The sequence below is a fragment of the Acanthopagrus latus genome, chromosome 20 (assembly GCF_904848185.1).
Source record: "Acanthopagrus latus isolate v.2019 chromosome 20, fAcaLat1.1, whole genome shotgun sequence".
Classification (NCBI taxonomy): domain Eukaryota; kingdom Metazoa; phylum Chordata; class Actinopteri; order Spariformes; family Sparidae; genus Acanthopagrus; species Acanthopagrus latus.
The window spans coordinates 7,707,516-7,723,572 of record NC_051058.1 but is presented as its reverse complement, the minus strand read 5'-3'; the positions used below and the strand labels follow the sequence as shown (position 1 = coordinate 7,723,572).

General features: G+C 43.7%; 1 protein-coding gene across 1 annotated transcript in view; it reads right to left on the bottom strand.

Annotated features, from left to right (window-relative positions):
• Positions 1–11,694: 11,694 nt before the first annotated feature.
• Positions 11,695–16,057, bottom strand: part of snx29 (sorting nexin 29) — a 140,419-nt gene continuing 136,056 nt past the window's right edge. Inside the window, exon 21 of the mRNA XM_037081641.1 lies at positions 11,695–13,308. Within this exon, the coding sequence (XP_036937536.1) occupies positions 13,182–13,308 (127 nt within the window). The 3' untranslated portion in view covers positions 11,695–13,181. The remainder of the gene's footprint in view (positions 13,309–16,057) is intronic.

The following is a 16,057-nucleotide window of genomic DNA, read 5'->3' as shown; positions in this document are numbered from 1 at the left end:
AAGAGGACATACGCTGGGCAGGGGCAGCTCTCGCGCATCGAGGATCACACCAAGTTTCTACGCAACTACCCCTCACTGTCATGACTCGGTGAATCTACAGAAGCAACACGAGTGAGTCAACAACAGTCTCATTCTTGTCACCCAGAAAGATTGTATTGTTGCTCACAGCTGATGTTGTTGAGGCTTTTCTCCTCATTAGTTGTTGGTAAATGTCTAATGTTTTGTGCAAGGTGGTGCTCCATCCTGTGTGTCTTAAGCAATGGAGGCCGTCATGGCCTACGATAAGATTTGCTGAACTGCAGCCTGAAGTAGCGAGCTGCTCGGTTGGTTCAGTTCTTGCAGTCTGCGGTCCAGCACACACGCCATCAGCAGTCTTAGAGCATCATTGTCAGAGGTGCGTCACATGCTTGTTGAAACACTGTCATTTTAAAAATCAAGTGACCACACAGCAAACCAGGTATCAGCTAGCAGTCAGTGCACATTGCAAAAGAGGGTTAGAGGTCCCCAAGAGCTGATTTGGGGGATTAATCAGGTCATGTCTCCATGACCAGGTGAGTTTACTTTACCGATTCCAAGACCGGTGAGTAGTACAGTGCATCAGAGATTTGAATTTCTCGCCCACATCTCACAGATCAGCTGTGTTTCTATCAGCGACAACAAAAAAGCTGCATAGAGCTACCGCCGGGGCCATAACCACTGCAACCCACTGTACTTACGGCTTGAATTTTAACACACTAAGCAGCTTCTGTTGCCACAATTTAAGTAATCTTTCGTAACTGACCTGAGGCCACCCACGCCACTTGAGCTCAGCCAGCATTAGCATGGAGGACACGGCAACAAAGTAAAGAAGGCTGTGACTAACAGAGAAGAGAAACAAAGGGTGGTGTAGTTAATGTTTCTCTGTGCGCACCCTGCCAGTCTGTGTTGACAGCGAGGCTCGTGTCCTTGAACAGGTGTAAGCATTCTTCTAAGCTATCCAGAGCTGCCCTCAAGGTCCGGAGGTGTGAATGTAGCCTGCATGGCCCACAGATATAAATGTGAGTGTGTGCCAGTCTGTGCAGTGGAATCACCACCTGCAGCGTGTTTCCCTGCCCGCCACACAATGGATGTTGGGATTGGCTGCTGGCCCTGTAACCCTGGAAAGGATTAGAGGCAGGTAGAGAAAATCCTGAATGAAGGTTTGGCTCAAACGCTTTAGGATCATCTACATCCTGTATGTCCCTGAGATTTCTGAAAAATCTAAATCTCTTCTTTGCCTCTGGGACGCTCTGCGAAAGGGGTCGCCTCAAAGATCGCCTGTGTCCAGACGTACCTAAACCTGCATGGAATCTGTTTTTTGATCAGCTTGTTTGATACGGCGTCAGCTTTTTAAGATAAGATAAGATACTCCTTTATTGATCCCCCTTGGGAGAAATTCACAGGTAACACAAGAGTAAGTCTTAAAAATAATAAGGCATTGTACAACAATGTGCACACATAAATGTCCATCAAAGAAAACGTATGTGCACATATGTGTTTTCTATTGAAATGTTACAGTTGCATGCTGTGATATAGTCAGGTTAATACTGTATGTTATTAAAGAATAACAGAGAAATAAAGCAGCAAAATAATAAGACTGAGTATGAACAGTTCAAGTTAAACCTTCATGGCGTGTTATATATTTACCTCACTGAGAGAAAATAATGCACTCAAAGGATTTAGTGGTTCCATCCAGTGCCTCCTTTACAGTCTACGGTATATTCCTTAAATTTAGTTCCTTTAATGAAACTTAGATTGAGTTTGTCTTTCAATATTGAATATTGCAACCTGGGGGCAGTGCAACAAGCTGTAAAGACATTGCTGACATATTTTGACTTTATAGAGTTAATATGGCAAACGTGTTGGCAATTAGTTGCCTATGTAAACATCCAGCAGACACAGAGTAACATGAGCCTTTATCCAGAGCCAGTGTTTCTGGCCAGCTGGCCAATGGAAGTCAAATAATTATTCTCCTTTTAGCTCGGTTTTTGGTCACCACCACCTCCTGAGGGGGAAAAAAAAAACAGCTCTTAAGCTGCTAATGCTGGACTATGTTCATCAGTAAGGTGCTAACTCTGTTTGCCCTTTCATGCCGGGCAGGAAAAAGGGGGAAGTTGGTCCATGAGCGCGTTTATTATCTGAAAATATTTGCCTGCTGCGTCTGGAAGCGATGCTGATGAGAGCCGTGAGAGTGAACCAAGACAGTAAAGTTGCAGGCAGTAAAACTGAAACAATTTAAGAGATGAGCTAAAACTCTGGAAGGTGCTTATTCTCCACCCGTTGCTAAGCTTTAATTAAACTGAGAATTAAATTTTCACATGAGACTCAGACCTAAAAGTCCTGTCTGTCTGCCTTTTTTCACCCTTAGAATGTCCTTCCAATATTATGACTGAAACTGGAAAATGACAATTATATGTCTCCTTAAAGTATTTCGAAAAAAGTGGACTAAAGTAAATTTAACATCCTTCCATTCCTGCCTAATTGCTTTAATATTGGAGTATTGCAGTCTCTTTAAGTGCAGTCATTTTTAGGTATCCGTTCCGTTCCTGATTCAAGTTATCAGACGTCGGCAGCTCTGCCATTACCTCTGCACAGCTGCACCTCACCTCCGCTCATCCTGCACTTCCTCTCCTGCTGCTGCTTGAGCTACGCCCCGAGGTGTTCAGATCAAGCTTCTGGGTTGATCAAAAGAGTGCCGCGGGCTATTGTGTGAGCCTGTGATAGCTTTGAGTGGCAGGCGGCGCACACTTCAGGATCCGATTGCATTGTGGAGGGGAGGCAGCCTGCCGGTAAAGGAGAGAAATTCAAATGTGAGGACAAAAACAAAGGGGAGCCACGTGAGATCTAAGAGAATATTGGTTTGGAATATTGGTTCCACCCTACCTGTTTACCTACGACGACTTGAAATTAACGCGCTTATTAGCTTCTCGGTTCTTATCTGAGCCCCAGCATGGTGAGAATCTGCATATCCGTGATCTAATTAAGTTGATGTTAACAGTGCTATAATACTGAAAAAGTTTCCAAACAGCTTAGGGATAAAGCACACAGTTTATTTCCCATGTTCCCACAACTGATAGCATATTAATTAACATAATCCATTATGGCTTAACTTGGGCTTTCATTTGGATAAGATGCAACGGAAACGTAACCTCCTGTTCAGAGCCTCAGGTGATCCACTCTCACGATCCACCCTCCCCGCACGCCTTTAATTCACAGGTCACGTGAACTTCATGTAACAGGAAGAAGAAGATGAAATTGAAGAAGATGAAAGAAAACAGAGAAAGGCCGCGAAACAATCAATTTTCCAAAGCAACGTTTTAAGATTCAGTGACGGACAGCCGAGTGAAAATCCTCCCGAGGGCTGGTTCTGCCTGTCTCTCCCGCCTCAGTGCCGAGGAGGTAATAAACACAGGCAGCCAGTGACGGGCTGAGTAAATACTGTGTGCCAAGCAGGCTGGGTCTCAGGGGGTTAGACGGGAGATGGAGGGGGTGAGGTGGCGTGAAGGAAGCGGAGGGAAAGAAAGCAGAGAGAGGAGGATAAAGGTGGAGAGATAATTGGGAGATGAAGAGAGGATAGAGGAGATCAGCGTTGGGGGGAGGGGGGGATGAAAGAGGCAACCTGTGGAAGACAAGACGATGGGGGTGAAGGAAGAGGAAAAATGAAGGAAAGGGCAGACAACGGGAAGGGACAGGAAGAGATGACGGAGAAGGTGTCAGTCCATGCGTCGGAAGTACAGAGGAAGTATACCATCTGCATCAGCCAGCGTGTCCAAGAAGTGCTCACACGCTTGTTTTCTGACAAAACAATTCAAAACCTCAGGGGGGAAAAAAATTAAGAAAACAAACGGCGGTGCTGAAATACAGGCTGCTGGAAACTGACGGTGAAAAGAGAGAGAGAAAAAAAAAAAGAGCTCCCAAATGTGACTTATTCGAGGGAAACACGCCACTTTCGCTGCAGGGATACAGGTCAGAGCACATACTGCAGTGTTGGCATTGTCACAGCGTGTTCGGGTTGCCCTACAAACCTAATAAAGCAAAAGAGTCGACAATGCCGTGACCCACATATCTCTCCACACATCTGCTTTCATTACTGCTGAGAGATATTTTTTAACTCAGGGAATTGACATTTTATTGCAAAGGTCACACAGTCTGTGGAAGTAATAACATTTTGTATGATTGTGATCGGATGTTACTCGTCAGCTTGTAGCCAGAAAAAAAAAATCAAAAAAAAAATCATCCAATTATTCCGTGTCAAGTCGCGTTAAGTCGAGTCCTTATTTAATGCAAGTCAGGTCCCAAATCAGGTTAAAATGGCTAAATCCCAGCAAAAGAAAAGGTAAGAGCGGCTCCTCTGAGTTGTTGATGAGCCAGATATTTTCTGACAAATAGCATAATTGTGTGCTCAAAGTCACTGGATGTACGCTGTTGCAGTCTGACGGTGAATAAACTCTGCAGCTCCTCAATACACAAGCAGAACTTAGAAGCTATCACTGTCCCTGCTAACATTCGCGCTGTTACCTATCCATGCTAACAGCGATGCTATCGCTAATCCATGCTCATGATATTTATCCTGCTAGAGCGGCAGTCCGGCTGCATCGATGGTAAGTATGTCTGTACTATGAAAAACTGACTTGTACCGTTAGTGACCAGGTTAGCATTAGACCTTGTCCACATGTACAGGGGTATTTAATAAAAACAAGGCTTTTTCTATGCATTTTTGCCTTGGGTACACACACAACCTGCTACAACATGAAAAACTGGCGACAGACTCAGGCTTTTAAACCGCAATACACCCACTATTTAAATAACCATCTGCGGAAACAAATTGACAGTGGACAAGAAAATGGACAAGTCAATCAAGGCATCACGTGTCAAGTCAAGTAATGAGTCTTCAAGGGTCTAGTATGTAAGTTGATTTTTGAGTCTAATTCCCAACTCACTTTGGGACGGCAGTTCGGTTCGGCCACCATCCCAAAGCACCAGTGTTTGATGAGTTGGGAATGAGACTCAAAAACTGACTTTCCTACAATTTAGACTTTTAACTTTACAAGTCCTCAAAACAGGGGTTGAGTCTACTCAAGTCTGGGACAGATGGTTGGATCGAACAAGCAACGGACGGTTAGATTCAGGAGACCGTTGTTCGTGTGCACAATGAAACCAAAAATAAACGCTGAGCTATTGTGTACGATATTACTTTTGCTCTTATGCAGCAACAGTCCTGCTGTTTCGCGAACAAGTGATGTACATGTATAATGTTTTGGGACCTAATCAAGTCATCAGAGCACAAGTATGTGTAGGAGAAAGAATACTGTGTCGAAGAGTTTCCAAACAGTTTTTCCTTCTAAGACATTTTACATTTGCTTGCACTCAGAACACACATCTGAAATGATCAGTGTTACTACTATGTTATTATATCAAACAATGGAATCTTTTCCCTGGTGAATGTTATTCTTACCTGAGATTGTTGAAGTGGGTCTCTACAGTGGAGTAAAATATCATTATAGCCTATTGTCATAATGGACAGATAAATAGGTGAGTAACACTCGTGAATTTGCCTTATTGACCTCTAAATAAAAGTTCCTGTGCTTGCTAAGCATTCAGTGTAGTTTATGCCCTACATACTGCACACCACTCCCCATTTTATCAGGGAACTGGGGTAATGAAAAATATCTTGTACAGTATGTATGAGCAAGCAGAATGCCCCAGCAATCAAAAGCAGCGTAGGCTGAAGTTACAGTAATTACTGACACAAGCATTTCATATAGATGCAGCTCAGCAGAGCTGATGGAAACTCCTCAGTCTCTGAGGAACATCTGCGGTTACCCTTCTGCTAAACATAAATACGGAGCACATGCTAATTTCTATTACTAATCTATTAGGAAGCTCCTTCCTGAAGGTCCTGTTGTCTATACGGTGCCTGAGACGTCAGCGAGTTCCTTATCACCATAATGAACGTGCGTCCTGATGCCAAACCAGCACTGTGTCCTGAAGAGATACGAGGACTGCTTATACAGTGACCTTGTTTAAACTAGGGTCCCCCGTCTCCTTGATGTTCCTCGCACAAAGGTAAGAGCTCTGTAATTACATACAGTCCGGTCCTAAAGCGGGCCAAGCAGGACCTCCATATCTTCAAGGAGTGGAAGGAGAAAGGGACAGAGAACAGAGGGACGGGGATGAGGAAGGTGAGACACTGCAGATTTATTCAGACTGGTGGACGCTGTGACAAGGACAGTCTTTGTTCGAGTCCGACGCCCTCTAGTGGAGGAGTCTTTCATTGGGAGAGAGATAAATGAAAAGAAAAGAAAAAAGGTGGTGTAACAGCCATTCAGATAGGACTATCTGAATGACTGTTACACCACCTTTTCTTTTCTTTATTCAGATGCACCCATCTCAAACTACCTCACCGATATCACACCCTGTTGCTTTTGTCACTCGAGGTGCTCGCCTCCGTCTCTCTACTGCATTCATCCAAGACTCCACTTTTCTCAAACATCTTGAGATCTCTTCAAAACAGTAATATTTTCAGCCACAAAAGACAAAACAGCTCTCAGTTATGAGTTTGGTGAGTAGGAGTAGAGGTCAAGGATTTTGCCGCAGCAGCTGCTTTTATGTGCAGCGAAAAGACCTATTCACACACACCTTCCATGTCAAGCAGCGTGAGGTTACAGACGTGATTAACATAATGTTCCTCAGTGAGCGAATATAGTCGGCTCTATAAATATGAAGCCCCAGTCAGCATGATAGGTGTACCCAAAGGCAAATATGGTATTAACATTCATTTCAACTGTGTAATTACCCTTTATCAGGACAAAGTGTATCAAAGGAAGCACTGCTTTAAAGTCTCAACAAGCGCTCAAACTCATAATCAATGTCATATTTGTACTAAATCAAACACTAATGCACAGGGACTGGGTCATGTGTGTTACCTAACGTGCCTCAAACTTCAGGGTGTGTTCTGATGTGAGGATGATCCCGATTGGCCGCCGTGAGTGCCGTCTCTCCTCCTGGCCTGAGAAGAACACGGGCGTCATTTATAAAACAAACCTGCACTCGATTCTGATTGATCGTAAGCGTGTTTTTTCGTATTTACTAAACCTTGCTTTGAGGTGGAAATGATCTCACCTCTAAAGCAAAGTCTAGGCTTGACTCAAGTGATTGTGGAGTTTGGAACGCGTGTGCATGTAAACCTGCGCTGAATTATTCATGAGCTTTATGTGCAATGTGTAGTGGGGACAAAAGCCCCGAGCTGTGTGCTTGGCTTTGTCTGTCAACCCACTGTTTGTTCCACTCAATGGATGAAACGTGTTGCCTGGCTTTAGTCTCTTTTACCTCCGCCATGATCTTGTCTCCTGAGCCTGATTTTCTCCTTCCGTCCACGGCTACTCCGGTCTGCACCCTCGCTTGAGCTGGCATTATACGAGGGGGAATCACGAGGCACATGTGGGCAGTTTAGGCTGAGATTTATAAAAACACAGGTCTGTTCAGAGAACTTGCTGAAACAAGGTTTTTCTATGTTCTGCATCTTTTTTTTTTCTGGATCGAGCACGTCGTCGGAACAATCTTAAAAGTGAATTCTGGTGTTTTTAAACCTGGGCCCTATGTTAACTTGTTTGGGTCTGTAAATGATTCAGACTTAACAAGCTTTCTGGAATCAGGCGAGTGGATCTCCTCGGTTGGAGGCCACGTCACGGCTGCAGTGCAGTACCTCGGGACAACTGCGACATTTAAGGTTAAGTGCTTGTCTTTGCCACATGCACGCTGAGGGTTTTACAACATTACGTAAACCGTTTCTACGCAGACAGACCTTTCTGTCAAATAATGATGTCTGGTTCAAGGAGAGGGCTCGCTCTGAGGTCTCGCGACGTGAACCGTTAACAGTTTCATTAACGTTTCATCTAGATTGTCACAATAAGTCGCCTTCTCCCTGCATCAGCTCACCTCACGAGATTTCCCCTCTAGCTCCTCTCCTTTGTGCTCCTGCTTGCAAAACGGGTGCCATTATCTAACAGCGAGATCCATCTCTGCGGGAACGGTTTCTGGAACGGTTTCAGACGCTTTGAATAAAAACCGCAGCCCTGCAGCGCCAAAAAACAAGCACTTCGAGCAGACGGGACTCTGACTGTTGGCGGTTGCCCCGTAGGGTTACGTTGCAGCCATGTTGCGGCTGCCAGCTGAGGCAAAACAACTGAACAAACGGTTCATCCTTGAATTGCTGCCTTCCTGGTGTCTCCCAGCTGTTTCACATTAGTGGAACATAAGTCTCTTCCTACACAGCAGATTATGCAATATAAGACTCAACGGTTATAGACAGGTCCAGCATCATCTCATTTACTATACGTATAACGATATAATGTTAGTCACACTTTTACAGCTGTGTCCTAAAATGTCAACGCCAAACTAGGCGACTCTAATCCACTCTATTTAAACAACAGAAACATCGCCGCAGATGTGTTGTGTCAGCGCTCTGGGTACTTGGCTTGCATGCAGCCAGTTGTGTTTGTGTGTGTGTGTGTGTGTGTGTGTGTGTGTGAGAATGTGTGTAATGACTACTATTGCCAAAAGCAACCAACCACGTCCTAACCAGGCTTGTTACCAATTTTCTGGTCAATGGACAATGAGCTATCCGAAACACCCTCGCCATTCTTCTCTCTGCTGACCCGGTGCTGCAAACCCAGTGCGGGTAGAAAAAACAAAAAAAAAAAACAAATGGGGCAGTCTTCCCCAAATTGGATGTGTGGGTTGAATGAAAGCTCAGAGACTGCATAGTGGAGCAGTGAAGGTTAAAGAATCATTCCACAAACAGAACAGTTGCGTCTGGGAGGCAGATGCTCGGAAAGATGGATTTCACATTATCTATCCATCCATTCATGCATACGGCTCATATGCAGAGCATAATGCAGGCGCTGATGTGTTCATCTCGCCATATAAACACGTGCACCTGCCGTATGTATTCAAATGAGACCATATGCACCTATTGTACGCTCCTACACATGCATGAATGCAGGAATGCGCGCTGACATGGATCGACAGTGGAAAACTTACCGTTACAGCAGGACTGTGTGATGATCTTTCGCCCTTGTCCACAGAGGAAAACAACAAGGTTAACACTGGCAGCACAGACACAGAGGCATTGGTATTGTACTGTATACGCTGTACTTTATTGTTGAGCCCCTTTACTGTGATACTGACAGATAAGGCCTGACTGCTGACTAAGGCAAGGACAGAAAAAAGTATGCAAGAACAGACACGGTATACTGCAAGGGAACACTTTGGCTGCGTCTCAATAAACGAAAGCAACGTCTTTTGCTCGACGTCGCTCTGATTACGGTAAGATTCAATTCATCCGGCGTCTGGTGCTTTCTGAGGGAAGGAAGATGAAGCCATTTAAAAGAGCCTGCAATCATAATGTGAAAACGTCTTTCCCCCCCCCAAGATCGAGCTGTAGACCTGCATGGCCACCAGGAACTCCCTGTACAGCGCCGGCCTTTTCATCAGCCGTGTTTCCATCCAAAGAACTTTAAGTCCTGGGAGCAACTTTTCAAACGCTAAAAAGGTTTGATCGGCGTGTTCTTCTCTGCATTCCCAAGCGACATGTTTTTTTGTTTGTTTTTTTTCCATGGTAATTTTTCTGCAAGACTTTAAAAAAAAAAATCAACACGATCTGGACTCCATCTGCCGCACGCATTCTCCTGTTACTACATGTTGATCTGTCAGAGCACGATTAACGGCTGCTGCTGGTTAGAAATGGCGGCTGAAATAAAACTTTACAAAATGTACACCCTGGTGGAAAGAGTTTCTCCAGAGGTTCTGAGTCCCTGGGTAAAGTTGCTGTGGTGGAAACACGGCTGTGGTCAATCAAAGGCTTGCACTAGTGTAATCTCAAAAGCACCTGAGTGTTAGTTTTTAGCATTTAGAGCTTCATTTTGAGTTTGTGCAAAAACAATCCTGATCAGAACATGTTTCCGTTATCTGGAACAAAAAAGTTTTGGGTTCTCTGTGAAGTTATCAGTTCATTTCAATTCCATTTTAGCTCATCAAAATAAAAAATAGAAAGTGTTTTAATGCATTTCCTCCCAAATAAAACATTCGCAAAGCTCATTATTTTCCAGGTGCAATATGCAAATTATTTAGACTTAATGACTTCTCTGGATTCTGTTGAAAAAGCGTGTTTAGCATGCTAACCAGCTAGCCCTGGCCCATTCCGGTCCAAAGATCATTTGCCAGGAAGCGGTTAGCGGCCATGTTTTACATATTGCATCTTTAATCTTATAAGGGCATACTATGCAGGATTTGCGGGTCGCTGCTTGTAAACACACTATTCAAAGATGAAAAATAGTTGATTATGGACTCAAGAAACGACTTCAACCTCCCTCAAGAGTCACCCAGAAATGAGCCGAACGCAGCAAACATTGCTCCACGGCGCTACGAGTGGTCAAAAAACTCCAATGTGCATAATCATTGTACATTACTGATACACTATGGATAGTTGTGCAGGGATGTTAGACCCAGCAGTGGTCCCGGAGACACACTGACCCCAAGCTTGGCTGTAGAAGAGATGTCTATGAAAAGGCTGTTGGTTACAATAGAGAGACTACCGTATGTTCTTTAGCGGTTAAAGGATCCAGTAAGATGCCGTGGGCTGATTAAAATGCATACAAGGCAGTGCTACACTTAAAATATCACCGACTCTGCTGTTTTACCGCATCACAGCAGCGGAGTTGGTTATAAAAAGAACAAAAGAAATCCACGTTGATACTATTTAATATTTTCTTTCCGATTCCGATTTTCTTTTAATGGACAGCTCACCACGAGTTGTACCCAAACGTATTCTCATGTTTTGAAAAACCCTTTATCTGACGGCGCCCCTGTGAGAATCCCCCTAACAAGTGCGCTGTGTTTACCAGTAGTCGGATACTTGTGAGGGTCACTCCTGTGTTAGAATAACAACTTCATTAAAACCCACATGCCTTGTTTGTCTGCTCGCCTCCCCTAATAGACGGTGAACAGTGTTTACCGTTCCGCGGGCCGACCCTTTGATTCAAGTTTTTTTTTCCCGAAAACCCCTCCGACACGATCGCTCCCCGTCTTGAACATAGTCTCTGACTACTCTTGGGTAAACCATACATATGCATGAGCTTCTGTTTTACACACACTTGATGCTCAGCAGCCCTTTCCCGTGCACTCTAACAAGCAGCTCTTCTTCAAGTGTTTAGTCGTCGTTAAAACATTCATTTGCAACATAACGCCGCATTAAATCCAGCTAAGACACATTAGTTAAACAATCTTTAAACATTGGATTTTTCCGCACAGCCGGCCGACCTTTAACGAAGACCCTTGCTCCCCTGATATAGCAGAAACACGGCTCATCCGTCTGTTTGAGGGATTCACTTGTGTTTTTTCCTTCTTTCTGCTCAAAAATACACATCACAGCAGGTTTTTGAATCTGACCTAAGACATGTGGATATGAGGAATATATTTTTTTGTGAGGAAACAGCTAAAATGTATGCTTAGTTGTGACCTTTTCAATTAGGGACTGTCCAAAAATTATTAGCTGGGACGGGAGGTCAAAAAAGGGTGATGTATCCAAATGTTGCTGAAAGGAGGGTTGACAGAACCTGTAACACAAACTTTTTCAAATGGTATTTTATATTTCAGCATTTACTTTTGAGATGATGGCCTACTGCTAGAAGAGGTTTACACTGTCTAATGCTCAAAATACACATCAGTTTTCTCATACTGTCCAGTGCTGCTCCATATTCACCCTAGGTCTGCAACGCAATGATTTAGCTTCCATCTCTTTAAAGCTCCCCTGGCCCTAATACCAAGTCTCCTCCGATTGGTCAGCTAAGACAAGCCTGATCCAGCACTGCTAACAACAACAGAGCAGCTGTGCTAAATTCATTCTTACATGCCAAATTAGCCACTAGGTATTAATTATGCAAATATGTGACATGGCAAGGTAGTGTGATGTCACCAAGTCACAGAATTAAAGGTGAGACTACTGATGAGGCGTTTCAGGAGCACTGCTTCCTGTGGGAGAGAGGAGCTTCTGTTGCCGCAGACTTTAAACTTTTAAGATTGTTCACAGTACATGATAAGGATCCTAAAACACATAATGGGTCTCCTTCAAATTTGACTTCAATTCTTCAAACTTTGTCTCACTGACAAGCTAATGTTGAAACGAGTCGTATCATCTCAGCACTGTATTTGAGATATCAGGGAAGGTTTTCTAGGGGGGAGGGATCAGATGAAAATTTTAATATGAAATGTGGAACATTATTTTTCACAAATGTAAAAAAATTAGGTTAAACCCTTCTCTCTACCCCGATAATTTTCGTACAGTCCCTAAGAGATGTTGTTTTTTTAATCACTGGAGTTTAACCCTAATCCTTTAATATGATCATCATACAGAATTTAAAAAAGATATTTTTGATAATGACTGTATCCCTGGTGACACTGAGACATGTTACAGTTGCTGCAGATAATCTGTAATAATTGTAATAATATAACAGAATTGGGAAAAAGGAATGCTCGTTGCCTGGTGGTCCACGCCAGAGATTGTGAGTCATTGCCGTCTAAAATGCAATGGCACAGTGACACTGACATGTTAGCTGAAAAAACATTGTTCATTCCCCCATGAGGACACTTTAATCTGCACCCTCTTTACCTCTCTACACACCTGTCCCAGAGCGGGAAAGCAGCTACAAAACACTGTAGGCACTGTGACCATGATACACTGTCACTACAAAACTGAGCGGAGTAAGAAAAAAAAACAAAACAAAAAAAAAAACACGTGCCCATCATATCTCATTGTGTTTGAGAGTAGAAAGAGCCGTCCAGGCTAGTTCATGTGCAGTTTCCAGAGAGTCTTTTGGTCTCTCGGTGAGGTAAGAGGTGCTGTATGACTGGGTCCATCCATCCAGCCTCGGGGGAGTCATTTATCCTTTACTCAATGAACAGAAACATTTACATATCTCCTGGAGAGGCCTGCGACGTGACCGCATCCACCGCCCCCACTCAGCTGAGACATTGTTTCTGTAAGGCTTTGAAGGTCCACCAGATGCTCTTAATGTCACTGCACACTGGGAGCCAGCATGTCACAGTCCAGTCTAAGTTGCCCCTGCCTCTACAGTGAGAAATTAACAGTCCAAAGGCTCTGGGGGTTAAAGGTCCCCGCTCTGGGGTTCAGGTCTGGCCTCTTGGTTGCGGTTGCGGCCCAGTCTGGGGAACCGGGATGAAGTTTTGGACCGGGGAGTCTTGGCTCCTCCATCGTTGGCCTGGGGCGTGTCCCTAGATGAGAGGAGACAGCAGGAAGGAGACGGAAAGAGCCGTGGATGTTAAATGAACATCTGGAGAAGTTTATTACCAAGTTTATTATTCCAATAAACCACTGATGCTGCATCTGGAGATTTGAACGCATCATTTCCCCTTGTGCCAGAGGACTTTTTCCTGGCAAAACCAAACGTTAGTCAAAAAAGAAAATAAAAATGCAAGCGGAGACGCTTTCATGAACCAAATAAGATGAATCGCAATTATTCTACTTTAACTGCTAACAGAGAGAAGCAACATGGAAATGTTTCTAACAGAGTGTAGCCTCCCTTTACATTTGCTACATGTGAAGGGGGCTTATTTCACCCTTTCACCCCTCAAAGGCTGGTATGTACCAAATTAAAGCGGGGTTACTACAGCAGGTTGTGTTGTCCTTTTCAAATGAGTCTATGTACGTCTTTCATCGTAGCTTATCACATGATCACATAAAATAGAAAGTAACAACCCTTAAACAAAAGCAAAGTGATTCATTGGATTAAATCAACACCTGATATCACGTTCTTTCATGAACACAAATGCGCCACACTGGTGATTCCTTCTATATCTTTCTATGGTCATTATAAAAGTGATGAAGTCTTGATCTTTTTTTTAGTAAAGACCTCAATAATTTGCTGTATTAGCCTTAGAGCTGGGATACACGTTTTGTTATTGTGGTTATATGGATGGATGCTTTTAGATGCCACAACTGTGTGCCTCTCTTTGTGTGCTGCAGGGAGGAGAGCGAACGCTGCTGTATTTGAGAGGCTAAACACCAACAGAGATGGATTGAAGCAGCATATTTCATCAGATGTTGTGCATTCAGGAATTGATTACATCTTTCTTTTCTTTCCAATAAATTCTGACTCTTGGCTCCACAACGCTCCGGGCTTATTGGAAATCTTTGGATTTATCTGCAACTGTGCAGAAATACCAGGTTTAAAGAGCATGAATTAGCATGTGAAAAAAAAAGAAGAAAAAAGACAACAAATAAACTGGGCAGCATTTAAATGTTGATTTAGAAGTGAATGCCAAAGTTATGAATGAAACTAAAGCATCAAACTCAAATCAGGACAGTCCTAGTGGGTCGTGAGTTAGTTTGCAGGACATGCCAATGTTTGTAGCTTCTGTTGGAGCAGACTGTTTCATTCAGTCTGTCGCTTTTCTCTTAATTTCTTTTAGGTTTAGGAAACAAGACACCATCCTCAAAACTCTTAGATAAAATGAGTATCATCACTGAGTGTAATCCACATCCTGACCAGCATCATCTTCACTTTAATGTAGTCATAAGGAATTCATCTTCCACTGTTGTTGTTTTTTATTTTCTGTTTTTTTTTTTTCATCATCTAAAAACCTAATTACTTCTGCCCTCACCACCGGAAGCCATTATTTGTGACAGGAGGAACCAAATTATAGTAATTTGGGATCTTATGATGATGTTAAGGCCCCTTATTGCTCGGCAGGAAATAAGCTCAGCCACTTGATGACATCATCGTCCTCGTTGCCCTGCCGACCGTCTTTCACTACACATGAACCCCTGATCCCACACCTTATCTGATAGCCGTGAGGATGAATGAGAGGCACTCGTCAAAGGCCGGAAATGAAAAGCAGGGAGCGAATGCCCAGAGTTAAATGCTTTTCCCATCAGAGACTTCTGAAGCATTTCATCACCAAGACAGTGACCTCTCACCTGCTGCCTGTGACGCTCCAGTGATCCTGTGATATGAGCGGTGAGTTCAAGTGCTTCTTCGACGAAGGGGTTTTTCAATAAATATTCAAAACAGCGAGAGAGAAAAAAAAAAAAAAAAGGCAGACGGCATTTCTCTGTTGATGTCCGACTGGCCTCTTTAATTACACACCCCAGCTGCTACAGAGCTGTGATTAAGGTTATCTGGGACATCCGGGTGGTCCTGTGTTAGGAGCTTGATTCCCATTCGGACAACAAGCGCTAAAAATAAATGCGCTCGTGGTGAGGTGCTGTTGCTGAAATTGTCACTGCGAGATATGTGCCTGTATGTGAGGCAGCGGGGGCCTACAAAAGCAGCACAGTGCGAGGACTGAGAGGGTCTGTGGCGTTAAAGTAGGCTGAGACACAGAATAGACAGCTGTGGTGTAGCAATGTAAGCACAAGTTCAGATTCAAACTTTGGTATGAAACACGTACGGCTGCTAAGTGACCCTGTCGTAACCATCAAGATCAAACAGCGCAGAGGGGACGGTGTGACCGGCCAATCTGAGAGCGGCCTGAACTTTGTTAATATTTCGAGTGTTATTCCTCTTTTCCCCCTTTGGCACAAAACGTACATTTAGCAGTGGCTCAAGTGCCCCTTAGTCCCATATCTCCACAGCACCAGGCGAGCTCAATCAAGTCCAGTCACACAATCTGAGTTTGACCGAGCTTAGCCAAACAGCGATGCGATGGGGAGTAAAATCAGCAAAAATCACACTTAATTGGGAGCAGCATGCAGAGCTGAGACTGCATGCCATCTCATTTATTCATATCAATCTGGCTAAAGTAGCTAAATGTGCTAAATTAATTAGGCTTATAGATTTTTTTTTCGTTTTCTCTGACTCTCAGCATGTGCTTGTCCCCCCATTTGGACATGATATTGACTTGTGCAGCATAATAACTTTCCCAGGCACTGTTGGAATATTAATAATGCAACTGCAAAGTAGGATAATTAGAGTAAACGGGTACAGAAAAACAAGCACGCATTAAACTGATTGTCTGACAG